This window comes from Actinia tenebrosa, unplaced genomic scaffold (genome assembly GCF_029948245.1).
Source record: "Actinia tenebrosa isolate PJP-AT-01 unplaced genomic scaffold, QUT_ActTen_1.0 PGA_scaffold7__59_contigs__length_16204524, whole genome shotgun sequence".
Classification (NCBI taxonomy): domain Eukaryota; kingdom Metazoa; phylum Cnidaria; class Anthozoa; order Actiniaria; family Actiniidae; genus Actinia; species Actinia tenebrosa.
Window position 1 is genome coordinate 5,110,554 of NW_028292584.1, and position 16,742 is coordinate 5,127,295.

The 16,742-nt window shown below is 40.5% G+C and overlaps 3 protein-coding genes across 3 annotated transcripts in view; 1 reads left to right on the forward strand and 2 right to left on the reverse strand.

The window, feature by feature from the left end:
• LOC148905394 (scavenger receptor cysteine-rich type 1 protein M130-like) overlaps window positions 1-16,742 on the reverse strand; it is a 111,996-nt gene that overhangs the window by 23,077 nt on the left and 72,177 nt on the right. The gene's annotated exons all lie outside the window — the stretch shown is intronic.
• LOC116307597 (ficolin-1) lies at window positions 7,590-10,991 on the forward strand. Its single transcript, XM_089039939.1, has 5 exons — window positions 7,590-7,669; window positions 7,756-7,834; window positions 8,890-9,273; window positions 9,561-9,691; window positions 10,240-10,991. Exons 3-5 carry the CDS (start codon window positions 9,126-9,128, stop codon window positions 10,372-10,374), a joined length of 414 nt encoding a protein of 137 aa, XP_088896065.1. The 5' UTR covers window positions 7,590-7,669; window positions 7,756-7,834; window positions 8,890-9,125; the 3' UTR covers window positions 10,375-10,991.
• On the reverse strand, window positions 11,530-15,840 carry LOC148905397 (proline-rich transmembrane protein 1-like). The gene is made up of 4 exons (XM_089039936.1): window positions 15,701-15,840; window positions 13,612-13,847; window positions 13,288-13,401; window positions 11,530-12,060 (listed from the first exon to the last, which is right to left on the reverse strand). Exons 2-4 carry the CDS (start codon window positions 13,825-13,827, stop codon window positions 11,893-11,895), a joined length of 498 nt encoding a protein of 165 aa, XP_088896062.1. The 5' UTR covers window positions 13,828-13,847; window positions 15,701-15,840; the 3' UTR covers window positions 11,530-11,892.

The window sequence follows — 16,742 nt, forward strand, 5'->3', positions numbered from 1 at the left end:
AGCGCGCCAAACCGTTCTGCACGCTTCAGACCGCACATTTCATCGTACAACTCCTGCACGCGCTCTTTTAACCGGTCTATCTCCTCCCTTTGCATTTCTATGGTGTCTCTTTTATCTTTTGCGTCGGCGACAATTCTTTGCACTGCTTCCACTGGCTCCATCGTATATATAATGGATCCGAACCATATTCCTTGTAACGCTCTGATCGTAGGACCCACCGGCTGCGGTAAAACGCAGTTCGTGGTAGAGCAGCTATTAGGACCCTTTAGATACCGCTTCGACTACATCGTACTGCTTTGCCCCACCTACGTGAATAACCGCACCTGGACGGGCATAGGAGTGAAAGATGACGACTTCTTTGTAGATATCTTAGATCCTAACGAGTTATCCAGCCATTTGAAGTTCTGGCACAAACAATTCCCTAAGGATACACAGACTTTACTCATACTGGATGACATTGCCTGCGGGGACGACGTAAAAAAGCGCACCTCCGAATTAGTGAAGCTCGCCTTCAGCGGTAGACACGACAATATCAGCGTTTGGTTGCTTTCCCAGCAGCTTACCAGTGTCTCTAAACCCTTCAGGGAAAACATAGGTTCACTTGTCGTATTTTATACTCCGAGCAAGTCAGACCTGGAAACCATCTTAAGCGACTACGGCGGTGAGATATCCAAGGAACAGTTACACGAATACATGCGGCACCTAAAAACGCACCAACATTCCAAGATGATCTTCTCTTTGAGGTTTCCGTATTCCATAAAGATATATGGACATTGAGCAGCTCTTAGATGAAGTCCCCGCGCAGTTAGACGAAAGTAACCTTAAGGAACAACTTAACATCCTTGTGTCCTCGGGGAAGTGTAAAGAAATGATAGGTAAGGAACTTACCCATGAGCAAGTTAATAAGTTGTCAGAAGAGGAAGTTAAGAAGTTCCATAAGAGATACGAGGCCGCCCTTGCAAGTAAGACCACGGACGCCGTAGCAGACTCCGCTATCCGACTTGCGACTAAATTGCTTGGACTTGCGCTGCCCATAGACGACGTGGAGCAACTGCGGAAGGACATAAGCGAGGACTACGTTATTGCTCAAGAACTTAAGATAACCTGCGGCTGGGTGTCTTTGAAGTGCGGTAAGTTAATGGCAGTCGCCTCTGCGGCACTTCACGTAGCTCAGCACGTTGACTTGAAGGAACTTACGATGTCTTGGAAGGACTTCAAAAAGGACAGAGAAGTCGAAAAGGTCTTCCAGGCAGCACTTGCTGAGGTACCTGATCAAGTCGCCTCAAGTACTTACTCAAGTCGTCCTTAAGTACTTGGTCAGGTTGCGCCCAGGTTATTTCCAAGTCGTCCTTAAGTACTTAGTCAAGTACTTATCAAGTCCTTCAAGTCCTTAGATATAAATGAGTGAACCAGAGTCGAAGGTAGAGCAGCCCCAAGAGGAGCAAAAGATTACCAAGGCTAAATCTCCGGGCAGAGTCGCTGCCGGTAAGAAGCTCGCGGAGATGAATAAAAAGAACAAAGCCAAAAAAGAAGAAAAGGTGGAGGAAAAAGAAGAGGAATCCTTCATTAATCCTGGGTACGTCATTGGCGCGTTAGGAGTTGCTATAGCAGCAGGCAGCCTTTACTTACAATGGCGGGCTACGAAGCCAAAAGTAGAACCACCAACATATCACGCGCCCGTGCACGCACCTGTGGAACCGGCTGTTAGAAAAAGTAAGATCCCTGAAATGGAGTAATAACCTTCTCGCTCTGTAATATAATGTCGACCGCGTTATTGAAAACTGTTGAAGAAGCAGCTATTATTACTTCCATCGTTGCGGGTATTGGTTGGGTAGGTAAGAAAGTGCTCAAAGAAGACTTTACTGAAGACCCAAGCAAGAGCTTCGCTAACTTTGCCAAGATGACCGCTGCCGTAGGCGGAGCTATCATGGTAAAGGATTACCTACGGAAGGAAAAGTACCTGCCAACGACATAACTCGCGAAAATCCCTGTGATTTTCTAATATATAATGGCTAGCGTGGTCGCAGGTGGAGTTTTTGCAGCTTTAGCATTCACTGGAGCTAATTATGGTGGTCAATATTTGGATAGATTAGTTAGAGGTGATCGCAGCGGAGATTTAGCCGCCGAAAGAAAGAGACACGACTTAGCGCTGGAGAAATATCAGCGAGACGTGGCAGCTTGGAATGAAAAAAGACAAGCTTACAGGGATTGGTTGGACAAGAACTACCAAGACAAAATACAGGCGGATAAGAACTTCGAAAATACAGACTACGCCTTTAAACTTTATGCACAGGCACACCCCGCGGCATTAACGGGGTTAAGAAAGCCTCAGTTTAAGAATTACTATCAGCCTTCTAAGAAACAAAAAGATAGTGAGTTGGTCTTCGTAGGAGTCGCAGGGCTGGCAGGAGGCGTAGCTTTGGCGTATCTGCTCTAACGAAGGAAACTGTGTTTCCTGAAATATATGATCGTCTTTTTGGAAAGCGATAAAAATAACTTTACCACTTATTTGAATCCCCCCATTAAAGCCCATAGGGTTCGGCTGGTTAGTTGCTCTTTGTACAATTCTTGGTATAATTTAGTCAATGCCTTGATCACTGAGCATAAAGGCGGCGGCAACTATCAAGGCGTATTGCTGCCCGATGGACATTACACACCAATCACCCTTGCTAAGGAATTAGCAAAACACGGTTATACGCTCACCACAGGATTGCCGCACGAAATGACCTTCAAACATAATATGCCAAACTATTCAGTAACTTTTGGAAAGTCTGACCCATTGGGATCTTTATTATGTGCCTCGGGCAAGACAATTATTGGAAAGTCGCATCCTCTTACGAAGTCTATTGCGACTTGGTCCATAGTTACAACGATGGAGAAAAGTCTTCTCTTATGTCCAAGTTTCTGCCCAAAGGTAATCCATTTGACCTGGTAGAATACACCCCCATTTCTTTGAGCTATGACTTGTCCAATTTGGTAGAAAGCATAAACATCACCATTAAGGTGGACGGAAAGACGGTGGATTTTAACGGACGTAAGATCAATCTCGTTTTGGAATTCATATAATGGGCCGCGTAGAGGACAAACTCAAAAGGATTTACTATGGACCTGAAGGTTATTGGAAAGGAGCGTCAGCTATCAAGAAACTCGCGACCGCGGCCAGGGTATCAGAAGAAACGGCTAAGAACTGGCTAAGAAAACAAACCCTCTGGCAGGTCTATCTTCCCGTGCCGAAGTACATTCCCAGGCCCAGCTTCACCGTAAATACCCCCAATGAAGTTCATCAGGCGGATTTGCTTTTCTTACCGCACGACAAGGTGAGAAAGAAGACCTATAGATACGCTTTGACCGTAGTCGATATCGCAAGCAGATACAAGGACGCCGAACCCATAACCAGCAAGGATTCTGGGGAAGTCGCAGAAGCCCTAGGTAGGATTTATAAGCGCGTCTTGAAATGGCCCAAGCTGCTGCAAGTGGATGCGGGGACGGAGTTTATGGGCGTGGTTACTAAGACCCTGAAAGACCACGACACTAAAATTAGGAGAGCCGAGGCAGAGTACCACAGGGGTCAGAGCATCGTCGAAAGATTCAATAAGACCCTGGCCGAGCGTCTCTTTGGGTACCAGTATTGGAAAGAGCTGGAAGATCCCTCCAAACGCAATAGGGAATGGACTCAGAGGCTCCCCCAGGTCGTCGCGGCTTTGAACAACGAGGCGGCCAGGGCTACGGGAATGAAACCCAAGGATACCATAAAAAAGAAACACGTGGAACACAAGTCCTACGTCAGAAGTTCGAGGGCGGTCGGACTGAAGGAAAAAAAGCTACCCCGCAACATAGTGGTCAGATACCTCTATCAGCCGGGGGAACTCGAAGGTGGCAGCAAGAGAGCCACGGATCCTAACTGGTCTTTGGAAACCTATGAGATTTCAAAGTCCGTCACCAAGGAAGGGCAACCCGTGTTGTATTACCTAAATGGCCCGAGTCGTGGATTTGTCATGGAAGAGCTGCTCATAGTCCCCAAAGACTCAGAGTAGTGCTGCTCCACGCGCCCGATTACACTCTAGGCATGTCAGTCTTACGTTGCCTCTGCAATGGCCGCGCTTGTTGTTGATACGATCCACGGAGAACTGTTGATCGTCATTCGGGTCAAACCTCCATAGTAGAGGTATGTTACACTTGGCACACCGCGCCCCTTTCTCATAGACGTCGTCCACGCATAGGTCGAACGTCATATTTTTTTCTTCGTCGTGTCTTTTGTAGCGAAGGAGTTTCTTGGCGATATTCTCTTTGGCTATGTCCTCTGGCGTTTTATCGTAACGCAGTTGCGGACCCCAGCTTCTTTTCAACTGTTTGGCATACTCCACACGACTTACGGCGGTGTAGATAAGGTTGCTCCAACACAGCCGCTGGTCTATGATCCATAAGGTTTCTTTTATGGTAAGCCCTTGCGCGCTGTGGACTGTCATGCAATAACCCAAGCGCCAGTCTGGATGGGAGGTTATTTTTTCCACCTTTTCTATGGGTACCCAGGCTTTATCCTGCGTTACTGCGTTCTGCAGTTGGATGTCGGTACCAGGTACCCAGACGTCTCTTTTTTGCATGCGGGTGTCGTGGGGTTTGTAAGAAACAGGTACGGGATGCGTAGGGAAGCGCTCTCGGTGTATATTGAGTAAGTCTTTCTGTATGCGAGACTGTGCCGCGCGTTTGCTGCTCAGCACCAGATCCTTTGGATGCCACGTGTAAAGGAAGTCTTCGTATTTCTTCGCTCGTACGCGTTTGCGCAGCGTCTTGCATTGGTCGGCGTCACTAAGGCCCCTTAATTCCGCTTTCAGGTTTCTTACTTGATCCTTGCTGCGGTAGTCGGTGTTAATTTCCTCCGCATGGTCTACGAACCCCTTTAGCCATTCGTGGGGCATCTCTCCGGCTATTGGAGGAGGCTGGCAGGGATCTCCGGCGAATATTACTTGACACTTTCCACGGAGGAACTCTACGAATTCTTTGAGGATTTCCAAAGGTACGGTGCAAATCTCATCCCAAAGTATCACCGGAGGTATGTCGTGGATGGCTTCTGGTACCCACTTTTGGCCATTCCAACGAAAGAAGCTGTGGTAGGTCTGCGCGTCGTAACCCATTTCGCAGAGTTCTCTTTCCAAACGATGCGTTGGCGTTAGCACCTTTAAGGCCGGAAAGAGTTCTAACACACGCGTAGTCTTACCGCTGCCTCCCGTACCGTAAAGGTAAGAGAAGCGTTGGTAGGAAATGGGGTCCTTTACGGTTGGCATGGGCCTCATTGTGGGCATTACGACGCCCCAAGTATTTTCTCCGTGATATTCTACGCGTTCTCTCCAGGCTTTTATTTCTTCGTCTTTGACGCGCCATTGGCCACTTTCTGCTAATTCATCGTCGGTGTAGAATTCTTGCATCTTTTCTAAGACGTGCGGTTTCACGTATAGGGAATCCGTGGCTACGCGCGGGATGTCCTCTTTGTCGAACCGCAGCAGCATCGCGAGAAGGTTAATATGCGCATATGCTAACATACTCGCACGCAGGTGGTAATATTGCGGTCGATGGTCTTGGTAGTAACACAATGCATTCCATTTCTGTTCTTTCTGACCTTCTATGAAGTAGTCCCATTTCTCCACAGACACCATTGTTCCTTGTTCATGGGCGCGCTTAATAAGGAAGCTTAACTCTCCTTCGTCTGTTATCAGGCGTCGCTGCATATGTTTTTCTCCTTCTTTAGCGCCCTGTGTGAATTTACCTATAACAATTCGCGCTGTGGGGTTGTGCTTTGGGAGCCATTGTGTAAAGGCGCTATGACAAAGTATGGCTTCATGCGCCGCGTAGGTAAGCAGCTTACGCTCTTCGAAGAACTTTAACAGCGGTATGGGTATCCATTCCTTCTCCTGCAAGTGCTTTCCATACCACGCGTAGATTATTGGATGCAAGTTCTTTGCGAATTTCCAACTGGTCAATCTAACGAATCCTGTAGCTGGCGCATCGTACTTACCATCTAAAGCCACGCGGAAGAACTGGGAGTCCGGATGTCCGTAACGGTCGTAATATTCCTTACAATCGCCGAGGCCTTTGAAACTGGCAGGATAGCAATGTTTCATATCCAGCGACACGTATTCGTCTTCGTCGTACTCCATGTTCCATAGGCCTCCGTGGCCGTGTTCTACGCATGCTTTGGCTACGTCTTTGAACTCTGCCGGCGTGGGTTTCCAGCCGTTTCTTTTCTTGGCAGCCAGAAAGTCCAAACTACGGGAGCTAAGCACTTCGTCTGAGAAGTCTTCTCCTAAGGTCTCGCACGCGCTTTGAATGCGCTGGTGTTCAACTTCGGGGCGGTAAAGAGTACCGTCTTGCGTCATAAACTGACTTCCTTCTGAATCCATTAGCCAAACGGAGTTCTCGTGGATTAAATCTGCAAGTGGCGACTCCTTGTAGACCTTGGTTTCTTTTTTTCGTGGGAATCTAAGTTCTCGCCACGCATGCCCGTTGTGTTGGTAAATTACGATAGGCGCACCACGGCCGCCGTACTTATGCGTCCCGGAGTAAATGAAGCCGTCGGTAATATCTTTCACATGGATTCGTCTCTCCAGCGCCGTTTCTAACTTCTTGATGTTGTCTATCGACCCTCCGGTCCTATTAGTATCTTTTTCCCATTTCCTGATGGCTTCTCTTCTCTTTAAAGTCAGTTTACCGCCCCGAGAGGAGTCTTCAAAGAACTCTCTTACTAACTTCCCTACGCAGTTACCGGGATGTCGCATCGGTTTCAACTTCTTAACGTCTGGCGTCTTTATCTCGTACGCACCGTAAATGACTACGGTAACCGGGTAAGCAACCTCGTAGAACAGCATGTCTATTCCTACCAATGCTCCCGGGCGTGTGTTTTCGTTTAAGACAAACAGGTCCTTCTTACCAGACGCCCTGATAGGATTGCGCCCCTTTTCTATCATCCACTCGCCGTCTAAATACTTTATGAACGTTAGCTCCAACCGGTAGTTACCTTCGGGTATTAAGTTAATTATTCTTTCAGCCCTTTCTTCTGTCATCGTCTCGTCCGTATCTCCCTCCATAAATGTTGTGAAGGCAAAGTCAGCATCCAGACGATCCAACACCTGAGTTCGCAGTCGGCGCACAGTTTTATTTCGAATGCTTGTGATGGTGTCCATCTATATGTAAAGGATATCTTAACCTCCGTTTGCGATATCTTTGATTCCCAACACAGCAGCAGTAAGGACACGGCGCGCGGCTTATTCCCGCTGCCGGCGCCTTCCTTAAACCGCCTGTAAAACCCGTAAATCTTTGACATTGACCGCGAGTCCCCCTTACTGCTGCTAAGGAACCAAGGAACCAAGGAACCAAGGAACCAAGGAACCAAGGAACCAAGGAACCAAGGAACCAAGGAACCAAGGAACCAAGGAACCAAGGAACCAAGGAACCAAGGAACCAAGGAACCAAGGAACCAAGGAACCAAGGAACCAAGGAACCAAGGAACCAAGGAACCAAGGAACCAAGGAACCAAGGAACCAAGGAACCAAGGAACCAAGGAACCAAGGAACCAAGGAACCAAGGAACCAAGGAACCAAGGAACCAAGGAACCAAGGAACCAAGGAACCAAGGAACCAAGGAACCAAGGAACCAAGGAACCAAGGAATGAGGGAGGGTATGAAGGAGAAGAAGGAAGACATTTAAAAATTGCACATTCTCCGTTATTTCTTCTCATGACAATCCTTTGTTTTTTTCTTACAGAATCCATGTTCTAAAAGTCCCTGTCCTAGTCAATTGAAATGCATACCTGATTTTGGTTTTAACACGTTTAACTGCTTGGGTAAGTGTTACCAAGTTACTCATTTCCTATAACCACGGAACTATCTAATTTCTTAAGTTTTCTCTTTATTAAGATTTAAAGCTGAACGTAAACAATGCTTCTCAATCACCTGATCAGAAGCTCATGCTTTTCCGTCGACACAATACAGAGAGTACGAAATATGACGGCTGGTATTTGCAGCGCATGCTCGCAATAGTCCATTTGCATGATGGCGTCGTTTGATTACCATTCACAAAATGCTTAAATAAGAAAAAAAATTCATGAATCATTTTGGGAATGGTAGTCAAATGACGCCATCATGCAAATAGCCTATATGGCTCATTAAGCATGACTTCATTTAAGTGACAATGATAGTTCGTAGACCTCGACCTGTTTCGTACGAGTCTTTTGGGAATTTCGTTGGAAAAATCGTAAATGAATAGGTTGGTTTTAATTAGTTTTTCTCCTTTCGTCTTTTTCTTTTCGTTGATCGCATTGTTGTAAAAAACACAATTTCCAATTCGACGTACCTATGCAATGTCATGGGAATTGGGTAAAACATATCAAGCTTTTTCCCATATAAAGTGCTGCACTAGCTACGTCCATAATATCTACTATTGCTCAATGACTCCCTACTTACATCCATCTTGTATAAGTATATCGTAGATTTACATAATTACAGTTGATTGCTCGGATTACATGTAAACAAAAAATATGTTGTGGAGTTTTATAATTTAGAAGAATTTAGAATCAGATCAAACGTCAATCATTGCAAACCATTATCATTAGATCCAACATCTAGTTTGCAAGTCGAATCGAATCAGCTAATAAAGGATAAAGTATTTGCCAGCTTCAAATAAGGAAATGATGCAAAAAAATAAAATAAAATAAAATAAATTAAAAAAAAAAAAAAAAAATTGGGGCCATCATAAATGGGTTTGTTGCAAAAACTCACAAGATAACATGCAATTGTACCGTAAGAGGAACGTAGGCTCTGGGTACAAGATTGATGCAGAACTAAACTCATACTACAAAAACTTGGCGCAAGGTTTTAGTTCAATATTTTTCTCCTTCAGACCAAACTTCATGCGCTGGACTTAAGAAAAGCGGAATTAGCAAGAGTGGCGTGTACGAAATTGCCCCAATCCCAGGCTACACAATCCAAGTCTTCTGTGATCAAGTAACAGACGGGGGAGGCTGGGCCGTGATACAAAAAAGACTTGATGGATTGGTGGATTTCTTTCGTGGATGGGACGATTACAAGCGAGGTTTTGGGAACAAGAGTGGAGAATACTGGCTTGGACTCGATGCCATGCATATCTTGACCAACAGTACAGAGAATGAGATCAGAATTGACCTGGAAGACTTCAATATGAAAAAAACCTATGCGATGTATAAGTCGTTCAAAGTTGGCACAGAATCCCAAAAATATGAATTGTTCCTTGGATCCTTTAAAGAAGGTAGTTATAATATCTTATATCTCAGGAATAAGAAAATATGTGTTGGAAAAATGGAAGCGAGAAAGGAAGAAAAGGAAGATGAATAAATGGAAAGTGATGGATGGATGGATTGATTGATAAATTAATGAATAAATAGATGCGTCAATAAATTAATGAAGGAATGAACAGATGAACGAACGAACGATGGATAGAAGGATGGATAAACCGATTGGTTGGTTAATAGATAAATTGATAAGTTTTTTGATGGATAAAAGAGGGAAATATTTTCATATTCCATTTCGTCATAGGAAATGCTGGTAACTCATTGGGCTATCACAAGAAGGCTGCATTCTCCACATTTGATCGAGACAACGACAACTACTTTACTAGCTGTGCCAACAAGTATAAGGGCGCTTGGTGGTTTAAGGGTTGTCACACGGTAAGTAGATAAAAGTATCATTTCAGTTATTCGACAATGAAATCTTACTAATATAATTTAGTGTGAAATAAGCTCCTTGATGTTTTAATTCTAAGGGTTAACTTACAAATCGAACACTGAAATATCCTCTGGGCTGATCTAAGTCAGGGCACGGCTAACTAACAAATCGAACACTGAAATAGCCTCTGGGCTGATTTAAGTCAGAGCAGGGCTAACTCACAGATAGAACCCTGAAACAACCTCTGGGCTAATCTAAGTCAGGGCATGACTAACTCACAGATTGAACCCTGAAACAGCCTAAGCTCTGGGCTGATCTAAGTCAGTGCATGGCTAACTAACAAATCGAACACTGAAACAACCTCTGGGCTGATCTAAGTCAGGGCATGGCTAACTAACAAATTGAACACTGAAATAACCTCTGTGCTGATCTAAGTCAGGGCATGCCTAACTCACAGATCGAACATTGAAACAACCTCTGGGCTGATCTAAGTCAAGAGGAATGCCATTTTAGATTTTATTTTATTTTATTTTTTTCATTTCTATTCTAGTCTCATCTCAACGGCGAATACCTCGGTCATATAGTTCCATACTCTCGAGGCATAAACTGGTTATCAGTAACTGGATCTTACAGATCTCTCAAAAACGCGCAAATGAAGATTCGACCGGTCGGTTTTAAGGGTTAGCCTCATGCTGCTGCTGCCTCTGTTAATTCTAATTCTGTTACTTCTACGACAACAGCAACAAAAACAACAACATTAACAGCTACAACAAAACACCAAAGAAGCAACAGCAACGACAACAGCAACAGTTGCAGTAACCACGTTAACCGCAGCAACAACAACAATATCAACTAAAACATCAACGACAATTAGGGTTAGCATGTATAGAACAATAGTTATTCAAATTGTTAGCAGTCTAGTCAAAACATCATTTTTTGGAAAAAAAACATGACGACTAAACGGTCCAACCAAGGCAATTTCGTCGCGAAAGAATTTTTTTCTATTCCGCGCTGGTATTTGGAAAAAAGATAATCAATGGGTTAAATAATCTTCCCCAAGAGGGTCAAAAGACAAACATAAGGCGGCCATTGTGGTGCCTTTAACAATGGATGCTTATGAGAAATATTTTGTTAATTGGCACCAACATGGCCGCTAAGATGTACTGTACCATCAAAGAATTGTCATGCTACGTTGTTGATGAGTTTTACGAATTTGAACTCTTGGTATTATCAAAAAAATCAACACCTTTCATTGTAGTGTGTTTGGTACTCGTCGTTTAGAAGTCACATATTATTATATTTAAGAGATTTTGCTTTGGGAGGGAGGGGGGGGGGGGGGGGAAGGAATTCGTATTCAGAACCTGGATTGATGGAACTTATCACGTGACTACATAAATGTTTAGTCCTGACAGCGTGAGGATGGAGAGCCCTTGTTCCATTCCTTGGCTTCAAACAAATGTTTCAACTCAAGGCATTTGGGTCAATATAATAAAATGAATATGAATGAATGAGTGTAAATAATAAATCCAATAGCTGCTATAGATTCCTTACATATGATGTGAAAGCAATTTGACAAAAAAAAAAAAAAAGAAAAAAATCCAATCCCCCGAGAATTGGGACCTTTTGTTTTGTCCTCCAGATTGAGCTGCATTCGGACGTGCTGGCAAGTGGTCTATCAACGCTTCCATAATTAGACTTGGAAAAGGGACCCCACTGTACTAAAACTACGCGGGCTCACATCAGCCGAGATAACCATAGGAGCTAGTAAAACAAAAGCTACAAAAATTATTTAATGGTTTTATGGCATGTCATTGACTTTGCAGTGTAGAGTACAAAAAACAAATGTTAACGTTGGATTTTATTAAACATAATAAACAGCTGATCGATATATAATATATTTATAAAAGAATAACCTAAAAAATACTTATTATTATAAATTATCGGATACACTTTATTGAAATTTGGAAGTTTAGTTGACTTGTGTTTTTTGTTTCTAATTCTCCCAAGTTCACGGTGTTGATGTTTTTAGTATTATACTTTTATTGTTTTTAATAAGAATTCCCGTTATCTTTTAGCTAGAAAGTCAATTCTGATTGGCCAAAGAATTATAAAACATTCCTGAAGTTTCTAGGTGCCCGCGGTTTTTGGATTCGCAGTGTAATCTTCGCCCCTCGTCTCTGTAATCATTTTAGTGTTTAATTGTTTATTCATCATCACTATAGGGATGATTCAAAAGAACAATATAGACCATCATGCCAATAAGAGAATAACAAATTACGCCTGTTATGCAAGCAGCAATGGTCCACCCACGCGCTCCTGAAGAACTGGATTGTGCTTTAATAAAGTCTCCACTTTCGTATGCCGAGTCAACCTGTCAATAATAATAATAATAATAATAATAATAATAATAATAATAATAATAATAATGATGATAATAATAATAATAATAATAATGATAATAATAATAATAATGATAATAATAATAATGATGATGATGATGATGATGATGATGATAATAATAACTTTATTGACAATAATAATTAACTAATAATTCATTATAATATGAGACGTGATAAGAATATTGCTATAATTATAAAAAAAAGGAGAGATTATGAATATAAAATAACAAAGATATATATAATATTTACTTATTTATCTATGAAAACATATTTGTAAAATAAATTAATAGCTCAAAACACGAGTCCAGCTCTTCATACTGATATAATACTATATTAAAACTATACATTTATTATTAAAATCTAAATATTTCTAAATTTCCGCTACATTGGCGTTAAGATTAAAGTCATTCAAGAAATCATTGTCCTTAAAAAAAGGGGTTCTTGTCCCCCTGACACACATGTGTACTGACTTAATTATTTCAAAAGATAATCGAGTTCTAATCCATGTTATAGTACTTGCATATGTGTCCCCTGTCTTCTTGGTTAATTTCTTAAGGTGCTTTAGAAAAATCTGGCATTCTGCCCCTATCCCTCCATTTGTACCAAAAACGAAGGGCGTAAAAGTTCCCATATCGACATCGATTACTCTTTGCTGGTACTTTCTCTTTTTTAATAATAATAACAATAATAATGATAATAATTTTTTTAAAAAGTTATTATATTATTATTATTATTATTATTATTATTATTATTATTATTTTTATTACTATAATAATAATAACATTTATACTACTACTACTACTACTAATATTATTATTATCAATAATAAGTATATGTAATAGGACTCCATGCTGTCCAATTAAGGAATAATTGGACGAAGAAAATTCCGAGGACTTACAAAATTGGATGAGGCAGTAGGCCGAGTCCCATTTGGCAGTCAGAGGAATTTTTCGAGTCTAATTATTTCTTGATTGGGGAGCATGAAATCCCATTACCTATTAATTATATAGCTGCCTAATTAATCCCATATCAACAAGACCTGTCCAATTAAGAAAATAATGGGACAGTCACCTATATGGGATTAATGAGAAGCTGTATAATTATATTATAAATGATGATGATGATGATGGAAATAATAATAATAATAATAATAATAATAATATTGATGTAGATATGATGATGATGATAATTGTTGTTACCTGAGAGGCGTACACTATGGCCGGGATGCCAAATGGGAAGAAGCAAAATATTGTGGCTAGGATCGCCAACACCATGTAGCTGTCGGGCTTAACATTTGGTTGGACAACGACAGGCTGTTAAGAAAAAATATTATTTAAGTGGTAGTGGTAGTGGTAGTGGTAGTGGTAGTGGTAGTGGTAGTGGTAGGGTAGTGGTAGTGGTAGTGGTAGTGGTAGTGGTAGTGGTAGTGGTAGTGGTAGTGGTAGTGGTAGTGGTAGTGGTAGTGGTAGTGGTAGTGGTAGTGGTAGTGGTAGTGGTAGTGGTAGTGGTAGTGGTAAGAATACCTGAGGCGCTCCAATTATTACTGAGGTAGGCTGGTTAGTAAAGGGCTGGTAACCAGGTAAATATCCTTCACCAGGAACGGAAGAGCAGGGCTGGTTGGTATGTTGGATGATGATTGTTCCAGACTGTTGGTTAAGCTGTCGGTCCCTCCGTGCCGCAGCAGCAGCTCCTGAGATAGCCAGGCTTGCACCAAGGCGAAACAAGTGATGGAGAGGCATGGTAAGGAAGCGGTTTTACACTATGATAAATATGAAATGTTACACATTAAACATTTAAAGTAAATTGGCCTTTCTGATTGTTCGATTTGATCCCACGAGTGCGTGAAAATTAAGAAATAATTCTAGTAACTAAGAAAAAAAAAAACAGAGCTTGTAAAAAACATCAGCATTAAATTCAATGTAATTTTGAAAGTAAAATAAATAAATAAATAAATAAATACAATTAAAAAAAATCAAGCAGTTTCAAAACAACATTTTTTTTACCATTACTACATCACGAAATATTCAACTGTTCATAACTCCTGTATTAATATATTAAATATTATTCTTAGTAATGGCAAACGATTTTGTTTTCATTTCAGAAACATGAATATATACAGCTATTTTGCACATATGTTGAATACTGAATGCTGCATATTAAATAGGGCATTCAAAGACCACATGGCTTTGAATGTCTCGTTAATTTGAAATAAAAAAATGAACATATACAGCGCGATTTGCTCTTTATATGTAGCTAGTGTATTGCTTCGGATGGAATGCTCTAAAAATAACTAATTATAATTAAAACTTAAAACTTATCTCTTCAAATTAGCATATTCTTTGTAAATAATTTTATTTTGTCGTTGTCTTTGTCGTTTGCTTACTAGCGCTTAGAACAGATTTGTATTTGCGCTTTATAAATAAATATTATTATTATTATTATTATTATTATATTTACTTTAGACAACATTAGATAAGAAATTCATTTCGGTATTCAGATATATATTTAGTAGCCAGTATTCAGTATTTGAAGTTTTCGTGTTCTGTTTAAATAGATGTATTATCAAACATAGAAAATATCTCGCACGCCACATCTATTGTACGTATTGTTGTATAAATATAATACATACATATCATGAAAATAATAAATGATGATTTTGTAGTTTGAAATAGTAACACTTCAAGTGTTAGTCATTAAATATAGATTGCCGTAATTGATTACTTGTCTGACTATCGTTGAGACAAACAAGGTCGAGTAAAGCGTTAGTTTTTAATCAAAAGGGCATTTTAAACAAAGCCTCAGATATAAAAGTAAAACGAAATCTTATTTGTTGGTCGTTGGAAGAATGATTTTTTTATTGCTTTTTGAAGACGTTGCCGATGTAAATTTAAGAAAAAAGAATTTTTGGATGATGTTTTTTTTACTAAAAGGCACGTGCCACGTTAATCTTTGGTTTAGTTGAAACTTTTATTTTCCCAAAATATCATTGTGCTTGTCGAAAAAACGAAAAGCTTTCATGGCATTGAGCAAAGGTCAAATATTACAATTTATCGAAACCTAATAGAAATCGCTTCCTTTTTTTTATTTAGTAGTATCTATTAACATTTTAGGCTCAATATGGTAATGAGGTGGTGTTCTCTTACGCGTGACAGTTCTTAGCTTTTAGAACATTTTGAATGTTTGATATCTTTATTCTAGTTGGGTTATAGGTTTTGGGCTTTGAGCTTTGAGCACAAATTTACATTGAACTTTGTAATGTAACTTTGTAAATTGTCTTATTAAGACAAAAAAAAAAAAAAAAAAAATAAAAAGGAAAGGAAAATAACATAATCTTAAATCTTAAATATCCAAACAATAACATTTAAGTAAATGATGCGCTGATATTATGAAAAATGTATTAATGTAAAAAATAATCTGATCAGAACACGATTCATTTTATGGTAATCTACGAATATTATAAACGTTGAATCGATCGGGTTAGGTAAACAATAGCGCCTTTCTATCCCAAAAATTTAGCCATAGTTTTTTTCATTCGCTTAACTGTTTTTCGCTAAATTGATCTTTCATCGATTATAAAGTCTTTCTTATATCGATTGCTCTATATTTCAATACCTTTTTTTTCTTTGAAATTGGAAGTCTTTCGCTGCTCATTCGGTTTCCCTTTTGGGTGACAACCTCTACTAGATTTTCCGTATTGAAATGATGTTGCAGACTCACAAACCGAGCGATGAGACGTGACGTCAATCAAAACTATTTCGATTTATTCATTATCGGTTGACTGAATTGACTTCCTGTTTTGCGAGAAGACAGTTTCAAATCATAAAGAAAGCTAATCGAAAACTCTCTGAAAGGCAGTGTTTGTCTGTCATTGTAACCTGATAATGAGATTCTTTCAATTGATTGATACCAAGCAATAGAATACAGTGCAATGAAATAGCAATGAAAGGCAGTGTTTGCCTGTCATTGTAGGCTTCAAGGTAATGAAATTCAGAGAAGAGACTTCAGGTACCCACGCCCATAATAACGCTTGGGCTGCCTGTGGTTAGGTGGCAGAACTATAAGATCCCTTTGCTCTTGAAAATTGAATCTTTTTTATATGTAAAACGATTGTATAATTAATTCCTGCCATCTAACATGGCCGCCGTCACGCAATGGTGCAAAAACTCTATTCAACCCATTGATACCAAGCTATAGAATACTCTACGGTTGATAGTAAATGACGGGCAATAGTAGTAAAGTGTGAGCAGAATTAGCCTGGTTTTCGCGCCTGAAATGCGCCTGAAATGCGCCTGAACCGATCACGATCCTGATTGGTCCACTCAATAAGCAGGAAATGACGTCAGGATGGCGCCTGAACTCATTAGCATTGCGCCTGAACCATACTCGCTTTTGATTGGTCTTGAACAGACAGGAAACTACGTCAATGCCATAACATTTTTCATAGATTATCAAAATGGCGGGAACGAGTCTTCAGAAATTATCATTTTGATAGGTTTTGTATTAAAAGGCGCTAATAGAACAATCAACCCATCGTGATTCAGCAAAAATTATACAGACATTGGGTGTGGGGTGTTTGTACATGCGTCTCGTGTCAATGCAAATGTATAGCCTATAAAAAGGGTGGAGTAGCGATTGCCCAACCTATTTCGACTTC